Source organism: Salvelinus namaycush, chromosome 3 (assembly GCF_016432855.1).
Source record: "Salvelinus namaycush isolate Seneca chromosome 3, SaNama_1.0, whole genome shotgun sequence".
NCBI classification, from domain to species: Eukaryota; Metazoa; Chordata; class Actinopteri; order Salmoniformes; family Salmonidae; genus Salvelinus; species Salvelinus namaycush.
In genome coordinates, this window is record NC_052309.1 from 61,445,871 (window position 1) to 61,462,796 (window position 16,926).

Genomic DNA, 16,926 nt, shown 5'->3' on the forward strand with positions numbered 1-16,926 from the left:
TAACTGTGACCTTAATTGTCTTCCATCTGTAAGCTGTTAGTGTCTTAACGACTGTTCCACAGGTGCATGTTCATTACTTGTTTGTGGTTCATTGAACAAGCATGGGAAACAGTGTTTAAACCCTTTACAATGAAGATCTGTGAAGTTATTTTGATTTTTACAAATTATCTTTGAAAGACAGGGTCCTGAAAAAGGGCTGTTTCTTTTTTTGCTGAGTTTAGTATCGAAAAAGTACAGTTTCAGTATACTGTGCAACACTAGTAGTTACCCTTTACAACTGAACCTAAGCAGGCTATCATTTATAAACCAAGTTGAGAATAATGTTGTTCTACATTGTCAACCAGCTTCATCCCAGTTGTCCTAACGCATTGTAAATGGTAAGCGTTTCTCTTTTGTCCTAAGTGGTATACTCTACATTGCCTATAGGAATTTCCCTTTACCCAAACGTTGGGCTCGGCCTGCTCTTCAGCCAACAGACGCCGAAGGACTTAACCTCGTAAAAAAATGCATTAAAAGTCTGAGGTTTCTCCAACAACTCGTTAAGTTTTACAGCTAGGTTCAAATGAAGCTCTTTGAAAAAGAATAATAATTAAAAAGGGCTTAATTAGCCATGTGATTCACTGGACGGCAGGGCTGATGACTAGTCGGTACTACAGCAGAGCCAGGACCAATGCTATGTGTGTGTCTGAAATTGTACCCTATTTAAACCAAGTGCACTATTTTTGACCAGGGCAGGTCAAAAGGGTGCATTTTCGACACAGCCCTAAACAAGCGTTTCTCAACCCTTTCTGTACTTGACATGGCAAGATAGGTGTTTTGCTCCTTGGAGAATATTTTACAATAAATCTAGGCCTAACTTTTGAAAGCCGACTAGATCAGCCAGTGAACTAGCTCAAGCAGCACCGTCCCAGGTAACAGTTGCAGTCCACAGACTGGAGGTTAACAAACACTGATCTAGAACAGTCAAGGATGTCTACGGTCAGAGACATTCAATATTTAAATGTGTTGTCTTTTATGGTTCGGTTGGTAGGGCATGGCGCTTGCAACGCAAGGATTGTGGGTTCAATTCCAGGGCCACCCATATGTAACATATTTGCACACATTACTAAGTCGCTTTATATAGAATCAGCCTCAAATGGCATATATTATATTGTTGATTGTAACAATAACTAGGTTAATTTCAAGAAAGAATTACAACTTATTGCCTTTCTTTTCAATAAACAACCAATAAAAGCAAACAGCTTCATCTGGAGGCTGAAAAACAACATGTCTGTTGCTTTTAAGTGGGTTGAAGTCGATTCCAAAACCCTGGCTTGTACCTCTATTTCAATAAACAGGCCTAAAACAGACGTGCTTGAGGTTTACATGTTCCGTCATTAAAACATTCTACAACGCTGGCTCAAAACGTAACACTGGTTCAGCCAGACTGCTATGCAGGCTCATTCAGTAGAGCATGGTGCTTGCAACGCCAAGGGACGGGGGTTCGATTCCAGCTGACCCATACGTAAAAATGTATGCCTGCATGACTATGTCGCTTTGGATGAAAGCCTCTGCTAAATGGCATATTATTAACCAGGAAAAACAGTGCAGAGAGAGGATGGAGGAATGAAAGAAATGTGTACCAGTGTCATGTCGAGAGAGAAAACTTAGCTGCAGAAAAAGGTAGGAGAGCAGAATCCACGCAGGCAAACTAGGATTAAAAAGTAACAGCAGTAGCTTTTTGGCAAAACTTTCCCCATTGCACCAGTAGCTATTTTTAATGCCAATGCCCAAGAGAGAAAGAAGGAACAGAACAGGCCGTCAACCCAGAGTGGAAGCAAAGGAATTGTCTCTTCAACTTTGATCAATTCATAATTCCTCTGTCTCTCCCTCTCCCATGGCTTTTAATTTGTTTCAGAGTGAGCCGTCAACAAAAGATAAACATTTTTAAAAAGTTAGCTCAGATGAAGGTAATATTTAACGTGAGAGAAAGAAAGAGAGGGATAGAGAGAGACAAGGAGCGGGGTGGAGAGCAAAAGAGAAACAGAAAAAGAACAGAAAGAGAAGCGAGAAAGAGACCGAGAGACTGTGGTGGTGAAGGGGGAGAGGAGGGGGGGTCCTGGCATTTTGAGCAGAACATTTCCTTAACAATGAAAACAATCTACCCAACTGCAGCACTCAGAGGAATTCACCTCCCCTCCCCCACTCCCTCTCTCTCTCTCCACCCCAACATTACCATATCAAAGCCCGGAGTTCAGAGCAAGTCTTCTCTTTCAAGAATGGGAGCGAGGCGAAGGGAGAGAAAGAGGGGGAGAGGACAAGACCGAAGCAGCAGGAGTAGACCAGAGCACTGAGTTTGCTTTTATCCCTGCTGTTCAGTGTGTGTGTGTGTGTGTGTGTGTGTGTGTGTGTGTGTGTGTGTGTGTGTGTTCATGCCTGTGTGTAAAGACTGCAGAAATCTAGTAGAGATACTAGAGGACTACTGATTGGGGCCTTCCATAGGCTGCAGCAGAGAGAGAGAGACCTACGCCGTCACTATATAAAAACACTAAAACAGTAAAGAAATATGCTAAGCAAAAGAAAGAACAGGTATCAGCAGAAATCAGCTCAATGTAATTTAGGCTTTGGTGGTATACCGTATACCGGGGTATTTGGAAATAGACAGGGCTTAGACTGCTTAAAAATCCTTCTTTAAATCAGTCTCCTCTCCTTCAATCTACCCTGATTGAAGGCTGAACAGCCTGACAGTATTTTTCAATACTGTCAAAACTATCCCTTTTTTTGTAGCTACTTGAAGTAAATAACAGCAGTCAACTTGTGCTATACGTTAGGAGTTAAATTAGATTGTGTTCTTCAATTCATAATTTTTTTTGTGTGAAAAATGCCGGTAGTAGTCACGTGGTGCTTGTTTACAAGCACGGCAGGCCCATTAGGCAGGACTAAGTGCGCTAGATTGCCGAGGGTTCGCTAGATTGACGAGGGTGGGATTTTCTGAGCTAAAACTGACCAACACGCACAAAAACACCACAATGTTTTTTACATTTTATTTAACTTTTATTTAAACTAGGCAAGTCAGTTAAGAACAAATTCTTATTTACAATGACGGCCTACCGGCGAGCAGTGGGTTAACGGCCTTGTTCAGGGGCAGAAAGACAGATTTTTACCTTGTCAGCTCAGGGATTCGATCCAGCAACCTTTTGGTTATTGGCCCAACCACTAGAATACCTGCCACCCCGACTGCGGCCCTAAAACAATGACAATTTCTCTAAACAAGTGGCATAACGGCTCTTTAGGTGAGCGTTGATGATACACATGGGCGCAAAATATCCTCTTAAGGATCGCACCCATTTTAGCCTAAATTGACATACCCAAGTCTAACTGCCTGTAGCTCAGGACCTGAAGGATATGCATATTCTTGATAACATTTGAAAAGGAAACACTTTGAAGTTTGTGGAAATGTGAAATTAATGTATGAGAATAACACATTAGATCTGGTAAAAGATAACGCGAACAAACAAAAAAACATGCATTTTCACACAAAAAAATTAAAAATATTTTTTAAAAAGAGTTGCATCATCTTTGAAATGCAAGAGAACGGCCATAACGTAATATTGCAGTTTAGGAGCAATTTAGCTCAAGCGTCCCGGTATAGAGACACAGATCCCATAGAGGATATTTTGCTTGTCCATTCCCAGCACAGCGGTCTAAGGCACTGCGTCACAGTGCTGGAGGTGTCACTACAGACCCGGGTTCGATCCCGGGCTGTATCACCACCTGCCATGATCAGGAGTCCCATATGGCAGCGCACAATTGTCCCAGCGTCGTCCGGGTTAGGGGAGGGTTTGGCCGTCATTGTAAATAGTAATTCGTTTTTAACTGACTGGCCTAGTTAAATAAAAAAATGTAAGTCCTCTGATGATTTGTTGATACATTAAAAAAAATATTGACTCAATTTGGCATGAGGGTCTGCTATACAAATTGATGGAAAGCGGTGTTGGAGGGAAACATACGTCATTATAAAATCCATGTACACAAGTGTGCAGAGCCCCAGGACACATTGGAAAGAATCACCAACACAAAAGGCCCTATACAGAGAATACACAGTAGCAGAATACCTGACCACTAACTGACCCAAAATGAAGGAAAGCTTTGACTATGTACAGACTCAGTGAGCATGCATCTGCTATCGAGAGGCGTCTATAGGTCGACCTCTCAAGAGAAGACAGGCTATGTGCCCTCTGCCACAAAATGAGGTGGAAGCCCAGCTGCACTTCCTAACCTCCTGCCAAATGTATGACCAGAGACACATATTTCCCTCAGATTAAACAGAAATAATTTGAGAAACCAATTCCAAATCTTGACAAACTCCCATACACACACATACCCGTAGTTGCTGGACTATTAAGCGCACCTGAATATAAGCCGTACCCACTGAATTTTTTACAAATATGTATTTTGTACATAAATAAACCGCACGTCTATAAGCCGCAAGTGCCTACCGGTACATTGAAACAAATGAACTTTACACAGCCTTTAAACGAAACACGGCTTGTAACAAAAATAAATAGGCTTTTAAACGAAACACGGCTTGTAACAAAAATAAATAGGCTTTAACGAAACACGGCTTGTAACAAAAATAAAAAATAAATAGCAGTGAACAGTAGCCTACCAAGAAAGTCAAACTTCATTGCGGTGGCGATTGTTATGGCTTTCAGTCGGATCTGCACAGTTCCAACATCTTATCATCGACTCATTAAGGCCAAGCTCCCGTGCAGCAGCTCTATTTCCTTTTCCAGCAGCCATATCGATCGCCTTCAACTTGAAAGCTGCATCATATGCATTTCTCCGTGTCTTTGCCATGATGAGGGTGACAAAATGACTACCGTAATCAGAATGATGGCAAGTTTGAGCGCGCTCGATTTACGTCACATTATGTGACGGTGCTCAGTTTTTTGGCGGCATGAATCTTGTGAAAAAAAGAGAAAAAAAAACATAAATTAGCCGCGTCATTGTATAAACCGCGAGGTTCATAGCGTGGGGAAAAAGTAGCGGCTTATAGTCCGGAAATTACGGTACATATATGGTGAAATACCATTGTGTACAACCACAGCAGCAAGATGTGTGACCTGTTGCCACAAGAAAAGGGCAACCAGTGGAGAACAAACACCATTGTAAATACAACTTACATTAAATCGGTTTGATTTTCTCTTTCCTACTTCAACTATTTGCACATTGTAACATTTGAAATGTCTATTCTTTTAACTTGTTTTGAGTGTTATGTGGACTGTTCATTTCTGATTGTTAATTTCCCTTGTTTATTGTCTATTTAACTTGCCATGGCAATGTATAAATATTTCCCATGCCAATAAAGCCCTTTGAATTGAATTAGGAGAGATGGAGAGAGAGAGAGCGAGAGAGAGGGATACAGAGAGCAGGAGGAAGGGATGCTTTCTATTGACATTCCAGAGGCACATCATGGAGCCTGCAGGGGGTCTTGTGGAGATGCAGGGAACAGGGAAATGGCAGAGCAGGTAGGCCTATACGCAGCTGGTAGGAAGAGGGGCACTAAATACAGAATAGCCAGCAGCCTGGAGCAGTGGTGAAGATGATAGACAATAGCATTGGCCTACATACAACCACAGGTATTGTAACACTTTAACAAGCTGCTTTGCATGGATACAAATAAACTGAACAAAAATATAAAACGCAACATGTAAAGTGTTGCTCCCATGTTTCATGAGCTGAAATAAAAGATCCCAGACATTTTCAAATATGCACAAAAAGCTAATTTCTCTCCAATTTGGGGCACATATTTCTTTACATCCTTGCTAGTGAGCATTTCTCCTTTGCAAAGATAATCCATCCACCTGACAGGTGTGGCATATCAAGAAGCTGATTAAACAGCATGATTACACAGCTGCACCCTGTGCTGGGGACAATAAAAGGCCACCTAAAAACGTGCAGTTTTGTCACAACGCCACAAACGTCTCAAGTTGAGGGAGCGTGCAATTGTCATGCTGACTGCAGGTATGTCCACCAGAGCTGTTGCCAGAGAATTTAATGTTCCTTTTTCTACCAAAAGCCGCCTCCAACGTTGTTTTAGGGAATTTGGCATTACGTCCAAATGGCCTCAACTGCAGACCACGTGTAACCACGCCAGCCAACGACCTTCACATCCGGCTGATGAAACTGTGGGTTTGCACAACCGAATAATTTCTGTCAAAAATCGTCTCAGGGAAGCTCATTTGCGTGTGCGTCGTCCCCACCAGGGTCTTGACCTGACTGCGTCGTAACCGACTTCAGTGTGCAAATGCTCACCTTCGTAGGGCCACTGGCACGCTAGAGAAATGTGCTCTTCAGGGATGAATCCCAGTTGCAACTGTACCAGGCAGGTCGCAGACAGTGTGATTGGCGTAGTGTGAGTGAGCGGTTGGCTGATGTCAACATTGTGAACAGTGCCCCATGGTGGCGGTGGGGTTATGGTATACAGGCATAAGATACGGACCACAAACACAATTGCATTTTATTGATGGCAATTTGAATGCACAGAGATACATTGACGAGATCCTGAGGCCCATTGTCATGCCATTCATCACCTCATGTTTCAGCATGATAATGCACAGCCCCATGTCGCAAAGATCTGTACACAATTCCTGGAAGCTGAAAATGTCCCAGTTCTTCCATTGCCTTCATACTCACCAGGCATGTCACCCATTGAGCATGTTTGGGATGCTCTGGATCAATGTGTACGACAGCGTGTTCCAGGTCCCGCAAATATCCAGGAACTTCGTGCATTGAAGAGGAGTGGGACAACATTCCACAGGCCACAATCAACAGCATGATCAACTCTATGCGAGTAGATGTGTCACGCTGCATGAGGCAAATGGTCACACCAGATACTGACTGGTTTTCTGATCCACACCACTACCCGTTTTTTTTAAAAGGTATCTGTGACCAACCAATGCATATCTGCATTCCCAGGCATGGGAAATCCATAGATTAGAGCCTAATGAATTTATTTAAATACACGGTTTTCCTTATATGAACAGTAAAATCTTTGAAATTGTTGTATTTATATATTTTGTTCAGTGTATTTCATGTAATAACCACAGCAAAGCTAAAGGTGACATCCAAATCAAAGTGATATAACCTATAACTCCCACCGCCTCCATTCCATCCACACATTTTCAGGCCTCTCTCCACTAGAAGGCTTAATGTGAAAAATCGAAGAGAATGGCATTAGGGTAAATAAGGCCACTAGTTGCCTGGGCAACAGGCTATCCCCCACCCATTCAAGCCTACCCTTTACTCTGGTCCTATCAGGCAAGAGCAATAATGCACTACTGACAGACCACCACAACAGGCAGCAGTGCAGCAGCACTTTCAAACTGTATTGCAAAAGGAGAGGGAAGACAGGGGAGAGAGACAAAGGGGGGAGGAGGGAGTGAGAGGAGAGAGCAGAGGAGGATGGGGACGTAATTTAAGGCAGGGAGAGGAGAACCCATGAAAAGGAGAGTTAAAAGAGTGGAGAGAAAGAAGGAGGGCAGGTAGCTGTGAAGCCCAGCCCATCTCCTCCCACGCGAGCCACCACAACCATCAATCTGCCATCCATCCATCCACTCCTGAGCTGGCCTCCTCCTTTGAACCATACCAGAGAGATAGCTGCCCGCTAGCTAGCTGACTGGAATAGCTAATAAGATAGGAACAGAGAACTTTTCAATGAGAGCCATGGCTGGTCTGGAAAAGCTACACTACATGACCAATAGTATGTGGACACCTGCTCGGTGAACATCTCATTTCAAAATCCTGGGCATTAATATGGAGTTGGTCCCCCGTTTGCTGCTATAACAGCCTGCACTCTTCTGGGATGGCTTTCTACTAGATGTTGGAACATTGCTGCGGGGACTTGCTTCCATTCAGCCACAAGAGCATTAGTGAGGTCGGGCACTGCTGTTGGGCGATTAGGCCTGGCTCGCAGTCAGCGTTCCAATTCATCCCAAAGGTTTGATGGGGTTGAGGTCAGGGCTCTGTGCAGGCCAGTCAGGTTCTTCCACACCTATCAACAAACCATTTCTATATGGACCTCGCTTTGTGCACAGGGGCATTGTCATGCTGAAACAGGAAAGAGCCTTCCCCAAACTGTTGCCACAAAGTTGGAAGCACAGAATCGTCTAGAATGTCATTCATTGTATGCTGTAGCGTTAAGATTTCCCTTCACTGGAACTAAGGGGACTAGCCCGAACCATGGAAAAAACAACACAAAAAACAGCCCCAGACCATTATTTCTCCTCCAAACTTTACAGTTGGCAATATGCACTGGGGCAGGTAGCGTTCTTCTGGCATCTGCCGAACCCAGATTTCTCTGTCAGACTGCCAGATTGTGAAACGTGATTCATCCCTCCAGAGAACGTGTTTCCACTACTCCAGAGACCAATGGCAGTGAGCTTTACACCACTCTGGTCAACGCTTGGCATTGTGCACGGTGATCTTAGGCTTGTGTGCGTGGCTGATCGGCCATGGAAATCCATGAAGCTCCCGACGAACAGTTCTTGTGCTGACATTGCTTCCAGAGGAAGTTTGGATCTCGCTAATAAGTGTTGCAACCGAAGACAAATTATTTTTACGCGCTACGTGCTTCAGAACTCGGCGGCCCCGTTCTGTGAGCTTGTGTGGCTTACCACTTCGTGGCTGAGCAGTTGTTGTTCCTAGACATTTCCACTTCTCAATAACAGCACTTACAGTTAACCGGGGCAGACATTTTACGAACTGACTTGTTGGAAAAGTGCCATCCTATGACGGTGCCACATTGAAAGTCACTAAGCTCTTCAGTAAGGCAATTCTACTGCCAGTGTTTGTCTATGGAGATTGCACGGCTGTGTGCTCAATTTTATACACCAATCAGCAATGGGCGTGCCTCAAATAGCCGAATCCCCTCATTTGAAGGGGTGTCCACATACACTATATATACAAAAGTATGGTCACAGATCCTTTCCTTGCCCTTTAAACCACTGAAATTGCTCCCAGACAAGGAAAGTGTACTCCACATTGATGACATTTGCGCGATCGCTTCCAGCAGGTTAAGATCACCTCAGCATAACAAAAACAACCATCTAATTTCCTTTCGAACATCAGCTACCAAATCAACCAATGAGATCAAGACACAGTGTTATCTGAGGTATCAATAGGTAATGAACCAGGTGCCAAGGGAGCCATTAACGAACCAATAGAGGCACCCATAGGGCCTATGTCTGAAACAAACAACATGGAAATACAGCTCATGCTTACGCCAATCCAATGCTTTGAAACGTGTGGGGTGGGGGGGGTTAAGATACCATTTTATTGTCTGTTTTCACAGAAATGTGTGGTTACGTTATAAAACAATTCCTATTGAGTGCACATTTCAGTAGAAATGGTAGCGAACTGGTATTCAGGCAGACTGGGATGAGAGTTGAGAATAAAAAGAAGAGGAGACTCACCCGTCTTCTCTTTGATCTCACACAGAACACTGAAGAGGGCGGGCTTCATTCTGTGACAGTTCAGGGCGTGTTTCCTGCCGGCGAGAAAGGAGAGAGCGAGGGGGAGAAGAAAGAGAGAGCGGGTTGGAGGTAAGATAAGGAGATGCAGGTACATCTTCTAGTCATTTCATAGCATGTGCCGTTCCATGGAAAAGCGAGCTAGATTGGATTCGATGAGGTTCGTCCATCCAGCGTTGATCTAGTAGAGCAAGGTTCTGTATTAGCGGATTTCTAAAAGCTAATATAAACAAAATACAAAAAAGGAAAACAGTTGTATTATCACAGGAATTAAAGAAAGAAATGATACCACAATGGCTAGATTTTAAAGCCAGTTTCTACATCTGGGTTACAAGCTCTGATACTAATGAATGACAAAGCAATAGGTCTAGAATACAATCACAGTTTCACATTGACTTTAATATCTTGGTCCCCCATAGCACAGTAAAGTTCCCTCTCAAGCCATGTTACTTTTGTACTCGCACAGCAATTTTTTGGTGAAAGCATACTCTGCTGAACACCCACTCAGCGACACTTGACTTTTAATTATATTATAAACTCTCAATTAGAATATTCAATTAAAACAAACTAATGGGCCATGCTCCATCACTGCTTAGTGCTCGCTCACAGGCGCACAAACTGTACAGCAGTGGTAGTCAGGGCCTTATTACTGACGGGCACGCAGGGCATGCGCCCTGGGGCCCCGACTTCCAGGGCCCCCCCCCCCCCCCCAACAAAATTATTATTAATATTTCCGGAGGCAGGCCCCCCCCCAAAAAAAAACTTTGTTAGGGACCCAAAACTGCTCAGATAGCATATGAACGTGTCATAAGCCACGCCAAAATGTGTAGAAAAGTAGGAAATTTGCTTTAAAACTGCAAGATTCTCTCTCAACCTCATTGCAAAATGTGTAGAATCGCAGGATTACCACTAGTAGTCATTGCAAAGCATGCGAGCTGCATGCTGCTCTCAGGAACTTAAATGGCGGCTTGTGAAAATTCATTTTTTAGCAGGGGGTTCTTGCCCAGGGGCTCATAATATTTAAGAGGCCTTGACATTAAAGTCTGAAAATCCCTGTACACACACACACATAGAAACATGACTCACATATTCCTCATTGCTCTGATCTGTGCAGCTTCAGTGAAGAGCTTAATATTGAGCCCTTCCAGAGTGTCATGTCCCTAGAGCTGTGGTCCTCATCTGAAGGGAACCTTTACGGATTTTTTTTCTCTCTCATCTACGCCTATTTATAAACCACAAAACATCTCATTTTCAAACGTATGAAATACATTGGGAGATCATGTGCTGAAATACACGACAGCTAAAACGTACATTCATGGATTTGATGGATAACAAAAATAATAATAAACCAAATAATACAGGTTAAAAATAATACTACCCAAAAGTGGAGATGGGCAAAGGTAAAAAGGCGTTCAACTGATAAACTGTTTTGAAACGTACCCGACACAGGAATCGGAGGGAGACTGATAACAACCATGACACAACAGATGAATATGAGTGGGCGACACCTAACCTCAACTCCACTTGTGTCCATGTAGGTGGCCTAACCTAGGCTATATCATATTGGGAAATGCGTGAGTATTTATATGCTGACAATAAGTGTATATTGATGCGTCTGCCAATAACCAGGGGATCGCTCATTACGTTACTCCTTCGAGCGAGGGCATAATTTGTCCACCTGTGTGTCGGCCTTAATTCTATTTAACCTTTATTTACACAGGTTTGTCTCCCTGAGCTTACATTTTTGAGAGCTGCTCAGGTAAAAACATATTTTTTATTTGAAAATCACTGCTGGATTTGAGTTGGAGAGGGGCCATGGAGGGAGGTGGGAGTCAGGGGGGGTATGAGCAGGAGCAGGTGTGGTGCTCGTGCTTTCATGGGGCATGCGGTCGGTCCTGTGGGTCCGGTACACTACTGACCTGTGCTGGAAGTTGAGCGGCAGGCCACCCCCTGCCGTGCCACCCCCAGCTTCCCCTCCCTCTGCGGGGTCATCTGATCCGCCCCAGTGCGCCGGCGACTCCTCTGGCCAGCATCTGGACATGGGGTAACAGGGGGGAGAGGGTGAGGGGCGGGCAGGACAGGTAGAGTGGTAGTGCACTAGTTGTCGTCGTCGTTGTCTCATCTGTTATCTCCGCTACCACCCAGATAGGAAAACATTAGCCGTCCTATCACACTAGGTCAGGCCCAGTACGCAGTGCCCTAGCAGAGCACTGTGTTGTCCATCTCATCGGTTCTCTCCTGCCACCCGGCCCAGACAGTAACACCCCACCCTCCAGATCAGTATAAGGGCTATGTATGTATGCAAGGGGCCCCACAGGCTACATTTGATGGCGTGTGTGTGTGCAGAGATATGCCAATCAAAGCGGCAGTCACCTCATTTGGCCCTCTCGTTTCGAGTGATAGGAGAGCATTTAGTCAAAATCAAAAGCAAACATTTTTATCAGAATTGAATAGGCCTTTATCAGACCATCCAAATCATGGACTGGACTAATCCATGATGGGCTATATCATGTCCAAGTCGAAAATCAACCGTCCACCGACTTCTTTCTCCATCTTGCTGCTGTATGGAAATAAGTAATTGACTGTCATCCCTGGCAAGTTTTCAAATGTATACTGTGTGTATATGTATTTTGTTAAACTTTCAAATAAAAATAAATCAATCTAACCTATCTCTGCTGAGAGAAAATACTAATGGGTAATTTCACTGATCTAGAGCATCTCAAGTCTTCAGACCTGCATGTACAACTAATTAGGGTTGTCACGATACTCAGAGGTATAGTGACAACGCTACACCTAATAGGCTTTCGCTGCTGCCTAAGAGTTTGACTCCATCCTCAGATGAGAAGGCCGAACACATGAAAACAACAGGAAGTACTAAAGGAGCAGGGGAGCTGCTAGGCAAGTCATAAAAGAAAGGGGGGGAAAAGAATGAACTGCTCAACTCCGAATATCTGACACTATAGCACAACAGCCATCTAGAAACACACAGAACCACATCGCATACACCATAAAGAAAGAAAAAGAGGTCTTTTACATTATTTTGGCCCTTTTTTTCTTGAACACGTATTTCAGTTTGTTAATTACGTCTTTAAAGTTATACCCTTAACAGTAAAGGCAATATCCTTGAGTTCATCAGAATCATCATAAGCTGTGTGTAGCGTTCAGCACCCCCCCCCCCCTCAATTCTCATTAATAGAAACTAGATTTTCAGACAGCTGCACTCCCGTACACATTATAGGAGAATTGATTGCACCCCGTGCAAAATGAAAAGGATGCACACCACCAGGACAGGAGGGAGTGAATTAATTAAGAGAACCAGGTGGTCAAATGTGGGGTGGAAAATCACTAGCTAATGACACATCGCACAAACTGGCCACAGCCTCGTATTGGGACAGCCGCGTCTTTTGTTCACAATTCTGACAATTCCGAGGACCTACGGCTCCTCGGAGCCACATGGCATATGAATATGGGTAATTTGCTTATTGTCATGCACACACACACACACCAAGAGTCATGATATGCAAACATATATTCTGCATACATTAACAATTGAAGTGAGAGACCTAAAATATTAATGACTGCTCTGTCAAAACACAAGTGACTGATTAACTTGTCCTATACCTACACCATGCTATTATATTTCCATAACCATGTTGATGTGTCATATCAGATATGGCATTGCGAATCATTTTTACAAGCCCACACAAGTGAAGTCCCTCCAACATTTTAACTAACGACCATTTGAATTTGAAAAGCTCATCACCGACAGCGACGGCTCAATTAAAGGAGGCCTGATTATCTATGCTAATGACAATGTAGGAGATTAATCAAGTGTATTTACATGTGTCCAAACTGGCACCCTATTCCCTATATATAGCGCACTATAGAGGGAATACGGTGCCATTTGGGACGCATCCATAACGGTACTTGCTATTTGGGATCTTTGGGACGTCTTTTCACCCCCCCCATGGAAGTAGAAATGTACAATAGCGAAGGTAAGAGTTAAGGTTAGGTATGGGTTATGGGATCCCGGGTAGCACTAACACACAATATATCTAGCAATGGTTTGATTGAGGTGGCATGCGTTCACAGTGACGTAGACTTATTTTTTCCCCACTAAATTAATGCTAATGTATATGAAAGAGGAAAACAGTGACATTTCATAATGTTCATCCACTTTGTATTAAAAATATGGTGGTCTGACACACTATCATCACTTGAAGGTAGGTTTAGTAATAGGGGACAGTACAATGTCCCGAGATTAACTCCGGTGCAAAGGGTTAGTATTTAAACAAGTTGAAATGTGTTTTTACAAGTGCATACTGCAAATGTATTTGTATTACATTCACTAGTGTCGCATGGTATGGGCATTTGATAACAGCCAAAAGCTTGTTGGGAAAAACTTCAGTTTTCATGTAGTTGTGCCCACTGTTCAAGAGATCGAGGTGAACCGACGAGGCATCATAGATCTGCATGTTACATTTTACATAACCCAGGTAATATTGTTTGCCCTGGCTTTCCAACAACCTAGGAACTAATCAGATGGGCTATTTGCATAAGTGTACATCAAAATATGAACTCAGACACAGATGCCACTATGTCTGAAAACCACAACGCAATGAGAGATGTTCTAATCTTGAGCTGTAAAACACAGGGCTATGGCTAGCCCAATAATAGACTAAAGGAGCCTAACATTAGTCCTTATAGTCCAAAGACCTTACATATTCTGTTTAGAGGCGAATTGGCTCTGCCAGCCAACACAGCCAAATACTCCATCTAAACGTGAATAGATTCTCAATTGCGGTATAGTTCTAGAAACATAAAGCCCTCTTTAATATCCAAATAATTTCACAAATGCAAAACATACACTGACTGCACACTGCTTTAACCGGTTTTAACACAGTTGCAGCAGACAGTATGTTTCAGTAACAACAATTTTGTGCGGGGTCAGTTTTCCGTTTACACACAGGTGTTTCGAGACGCTGATATCCAATTGGCACAGGTAGTCGACTGTCTTCTGTAAAACAAGCGCTTTAACATGGAAATATGGCCATGTGGGAACCTTAATGCCCTATAAAAAGGTGTGTAGTAATTGAATTTGTTTTTTGAAAATTATTTCTCGCTGATATGAAAGATACGTTCATTATGTTTTCAAACCTGTACCACAAACGATGCATGTTAACGTTTAGCATAAACGGTGGGTCTCTTAACACAACTCCCCCTGCCAGAAGATACTATTGTCACTAGGCGTTAAAGGTGGTTTGCGTCTATGAACGGGCTAAGCCAGGGGTGTCAAACTCATTTTGCCATGCGGCCGCATTCTGTTTTCAATGAAGTCCACCCGGAGAGCTGCACTGAAAATGTGTTATATTTCCTTTCCTTCCAAATTTTTTTTTTTATTTGATGCTCCCTGACTGTTTAGCTTTCATTTTTTGGCGAGCTGGACAGTCAAGAAACTGTATGAATGTAGGTCCATTATCATTTCTACACAGTAAAGACTTTGTTTTAGTAATTTTAAAGTATTTTGACTTAGTTTTCCTCCACACAAAAATATAGATGACTTTACTTAAACCACCCGCAAGATTAGACCCCTCGCGAGCCGAATCCGGTCCCTGGGCCGTATGTTTGGCACCTCTGGGCTAGGCTATAGCATACAGCAATATTCTGTGCGTCTGTGTGGGGAGCCTGCTTCTTTTTTTCGTGTAACGTTAGCCCACCATTACATTATTTGTCAGATAATGGAATCTTCTGTTGTTGACAATCCACAAGTGACTGAATAAAGCAGCGTGCATCACATCAAAAAATATCCATCATTGTACTGTATGTACCAGGCAACAAGCGAGCAACAGAACACAAGACAACATACAAAAACATATCTTGTCTCATCTTCGCAGCACGTTTTTTTTTTTACCTGGCCTGCGCCTCGTCCAGGCTTTCGTCTGTGATGGCCATGATCTGTTGTAGAATATCCCCAATGTCTTGTTGCGGTTGACCGAGCTGTTTTCTAACCGAGTCTGGGTCGCCAACGTCGCCTTGTGATAACCCGCCGAGTCCGGCGAGACCTGCCAGCATTCGCGTCTGATCATCCATAGCTACTTTCAAAATAACCCAGGTCCTTTCCTCACAATCGAATTCACACAATTAGCCAGATAAGCTAGCTAACAATGAAACCCCCAGCGCAAATCATACGCCACTGGCTGATAGTAATTAATTACAGCCAGCTAGTTAACCTAAAAAATTAAATTCCAAAGCAGTTCCACATTCATAAACGGTTTGTGTTGCTCGTCAATAACCACGGTAAACTAGCGAATAAATGCTGCTAGCTAAGCAACTGGCAAGCTAGCTGTGTAGCCCTGAGAAACATACAGGGAAAAAAGCAACGGACACATGCACTAACTAGGGAGCTGGCAGACAGCGCCTCACGCTAAAACAAGAAGAAAAGCGTTCTGTCCGGCGAATAAAATATGCATTCAAAATAATGCAAAAAAATTAAGACAAAACAAAATGTCCAAACACCTTTCTAGCTAGAGGCATACATCAATAAATCAAACTTGCGGTGGTTCAAAGGGGCTTATCAAAACAGAGTATTGTTTTCGCAGACTGGAAAAGGCAGCGCCAAGACCAGTGTGCATCGTTCACAGAACACCAGCTCGCGCTAGCTAGTGTAGCTAATTACCAAATTAGCTCGCTAAGTAGCCAGTTAGCTAGATACTTCAAGTGCGTAAAACAAACTCGTATGGCATCGGCAAAGAAAATAACTAAATTACTATAATTTGATAACACTAGCTATGCAAATAACAGGCAAAATGTGGGTTAATTTAGATAACTATGCTGGCGCAAGTAAATAACGCTAACTGAATTAAAAGTGGCTAATAATGTTAACGAGGACCACAATGCTAAAGCTCAGAACATAACTAGCTAGCTTGATGTGTGATAAAATAGAATCGCAACTGATTGAATTATTCCAAACAAAATGTAGCAAGTGGGCTATGCTAGTTTAAAAGGCAACGACGCTGGCATGCTAAATAGTTAGCTAACAAAATGATAACCAGTATATTTTTACGGGTCCTCAGCTGGGACAGTCATTCTCCTCCCACGTAAAAAATCACGTTTGAGGAAAAAAATGTTTGCTGAAAGTTATGGCATTCTTTTCCACCGGACAGCCACGGAAAGTTGAATTCCATTACACTCTTGGCTGCAGTAGTGTGTTTTCTCAGATCTTTTTCTTTTTGCTCGATAAAGGTTAGCGTTTTCCTTTGCTGTTTTCTCCCTGCTGCTCATGAAGCCACAGCCAACTCTGTGACCATACAATATCGCGCATTCAATTCATGATGCTACTGCGTCAGATTGTATTTGATTAGATATTTTATTTTTTAGATATTTTCCTGTTTCATATAAACTAATCCAGGGCCAC

At 43.1% G+C, this 16,926-nt stretch overlaps 1 protein-coding gene across 3 annotated transcripts in view; it reads right to left on the minus strand.

Annotated features, from left to right (window-relative positions):
• The window catches only part of LOC120034287 (pre-B-cell leukemia transcription factor 1-like), a 44,780-nt gene extending 28,241 nt beyond the window's left edge, over nt 1-16,539 (minus strand). For 2 of the 3 annotated variants that reach the window (XM_038980808.1, XM_038980801.1), the window contains exons 1-2: nt 15,424-16,539; nt 9,456-9,529 (exon numbers count right to left, since the gene is read on the minus strand). In XM_038980808.1, coding sequence (XP_038836736.1) covers nt 9,456-9,529; nt 15,424-15,602 — 253 coding nt within the window. In that variant the 5' untranslated portion in view covers nt 15,603-16,539. Of the gene's footprint in view, nt 1-9,455; nt 9,530-11,431; nt 11,546-15,423 lie in introns of all 3 variants that reach the window. The other variant, XM_038980793.1, reaches the window with a different exon arrangement.
• Between the last annotated feature and the right edge of the window lie 387 nt (nt 16,540-16,926).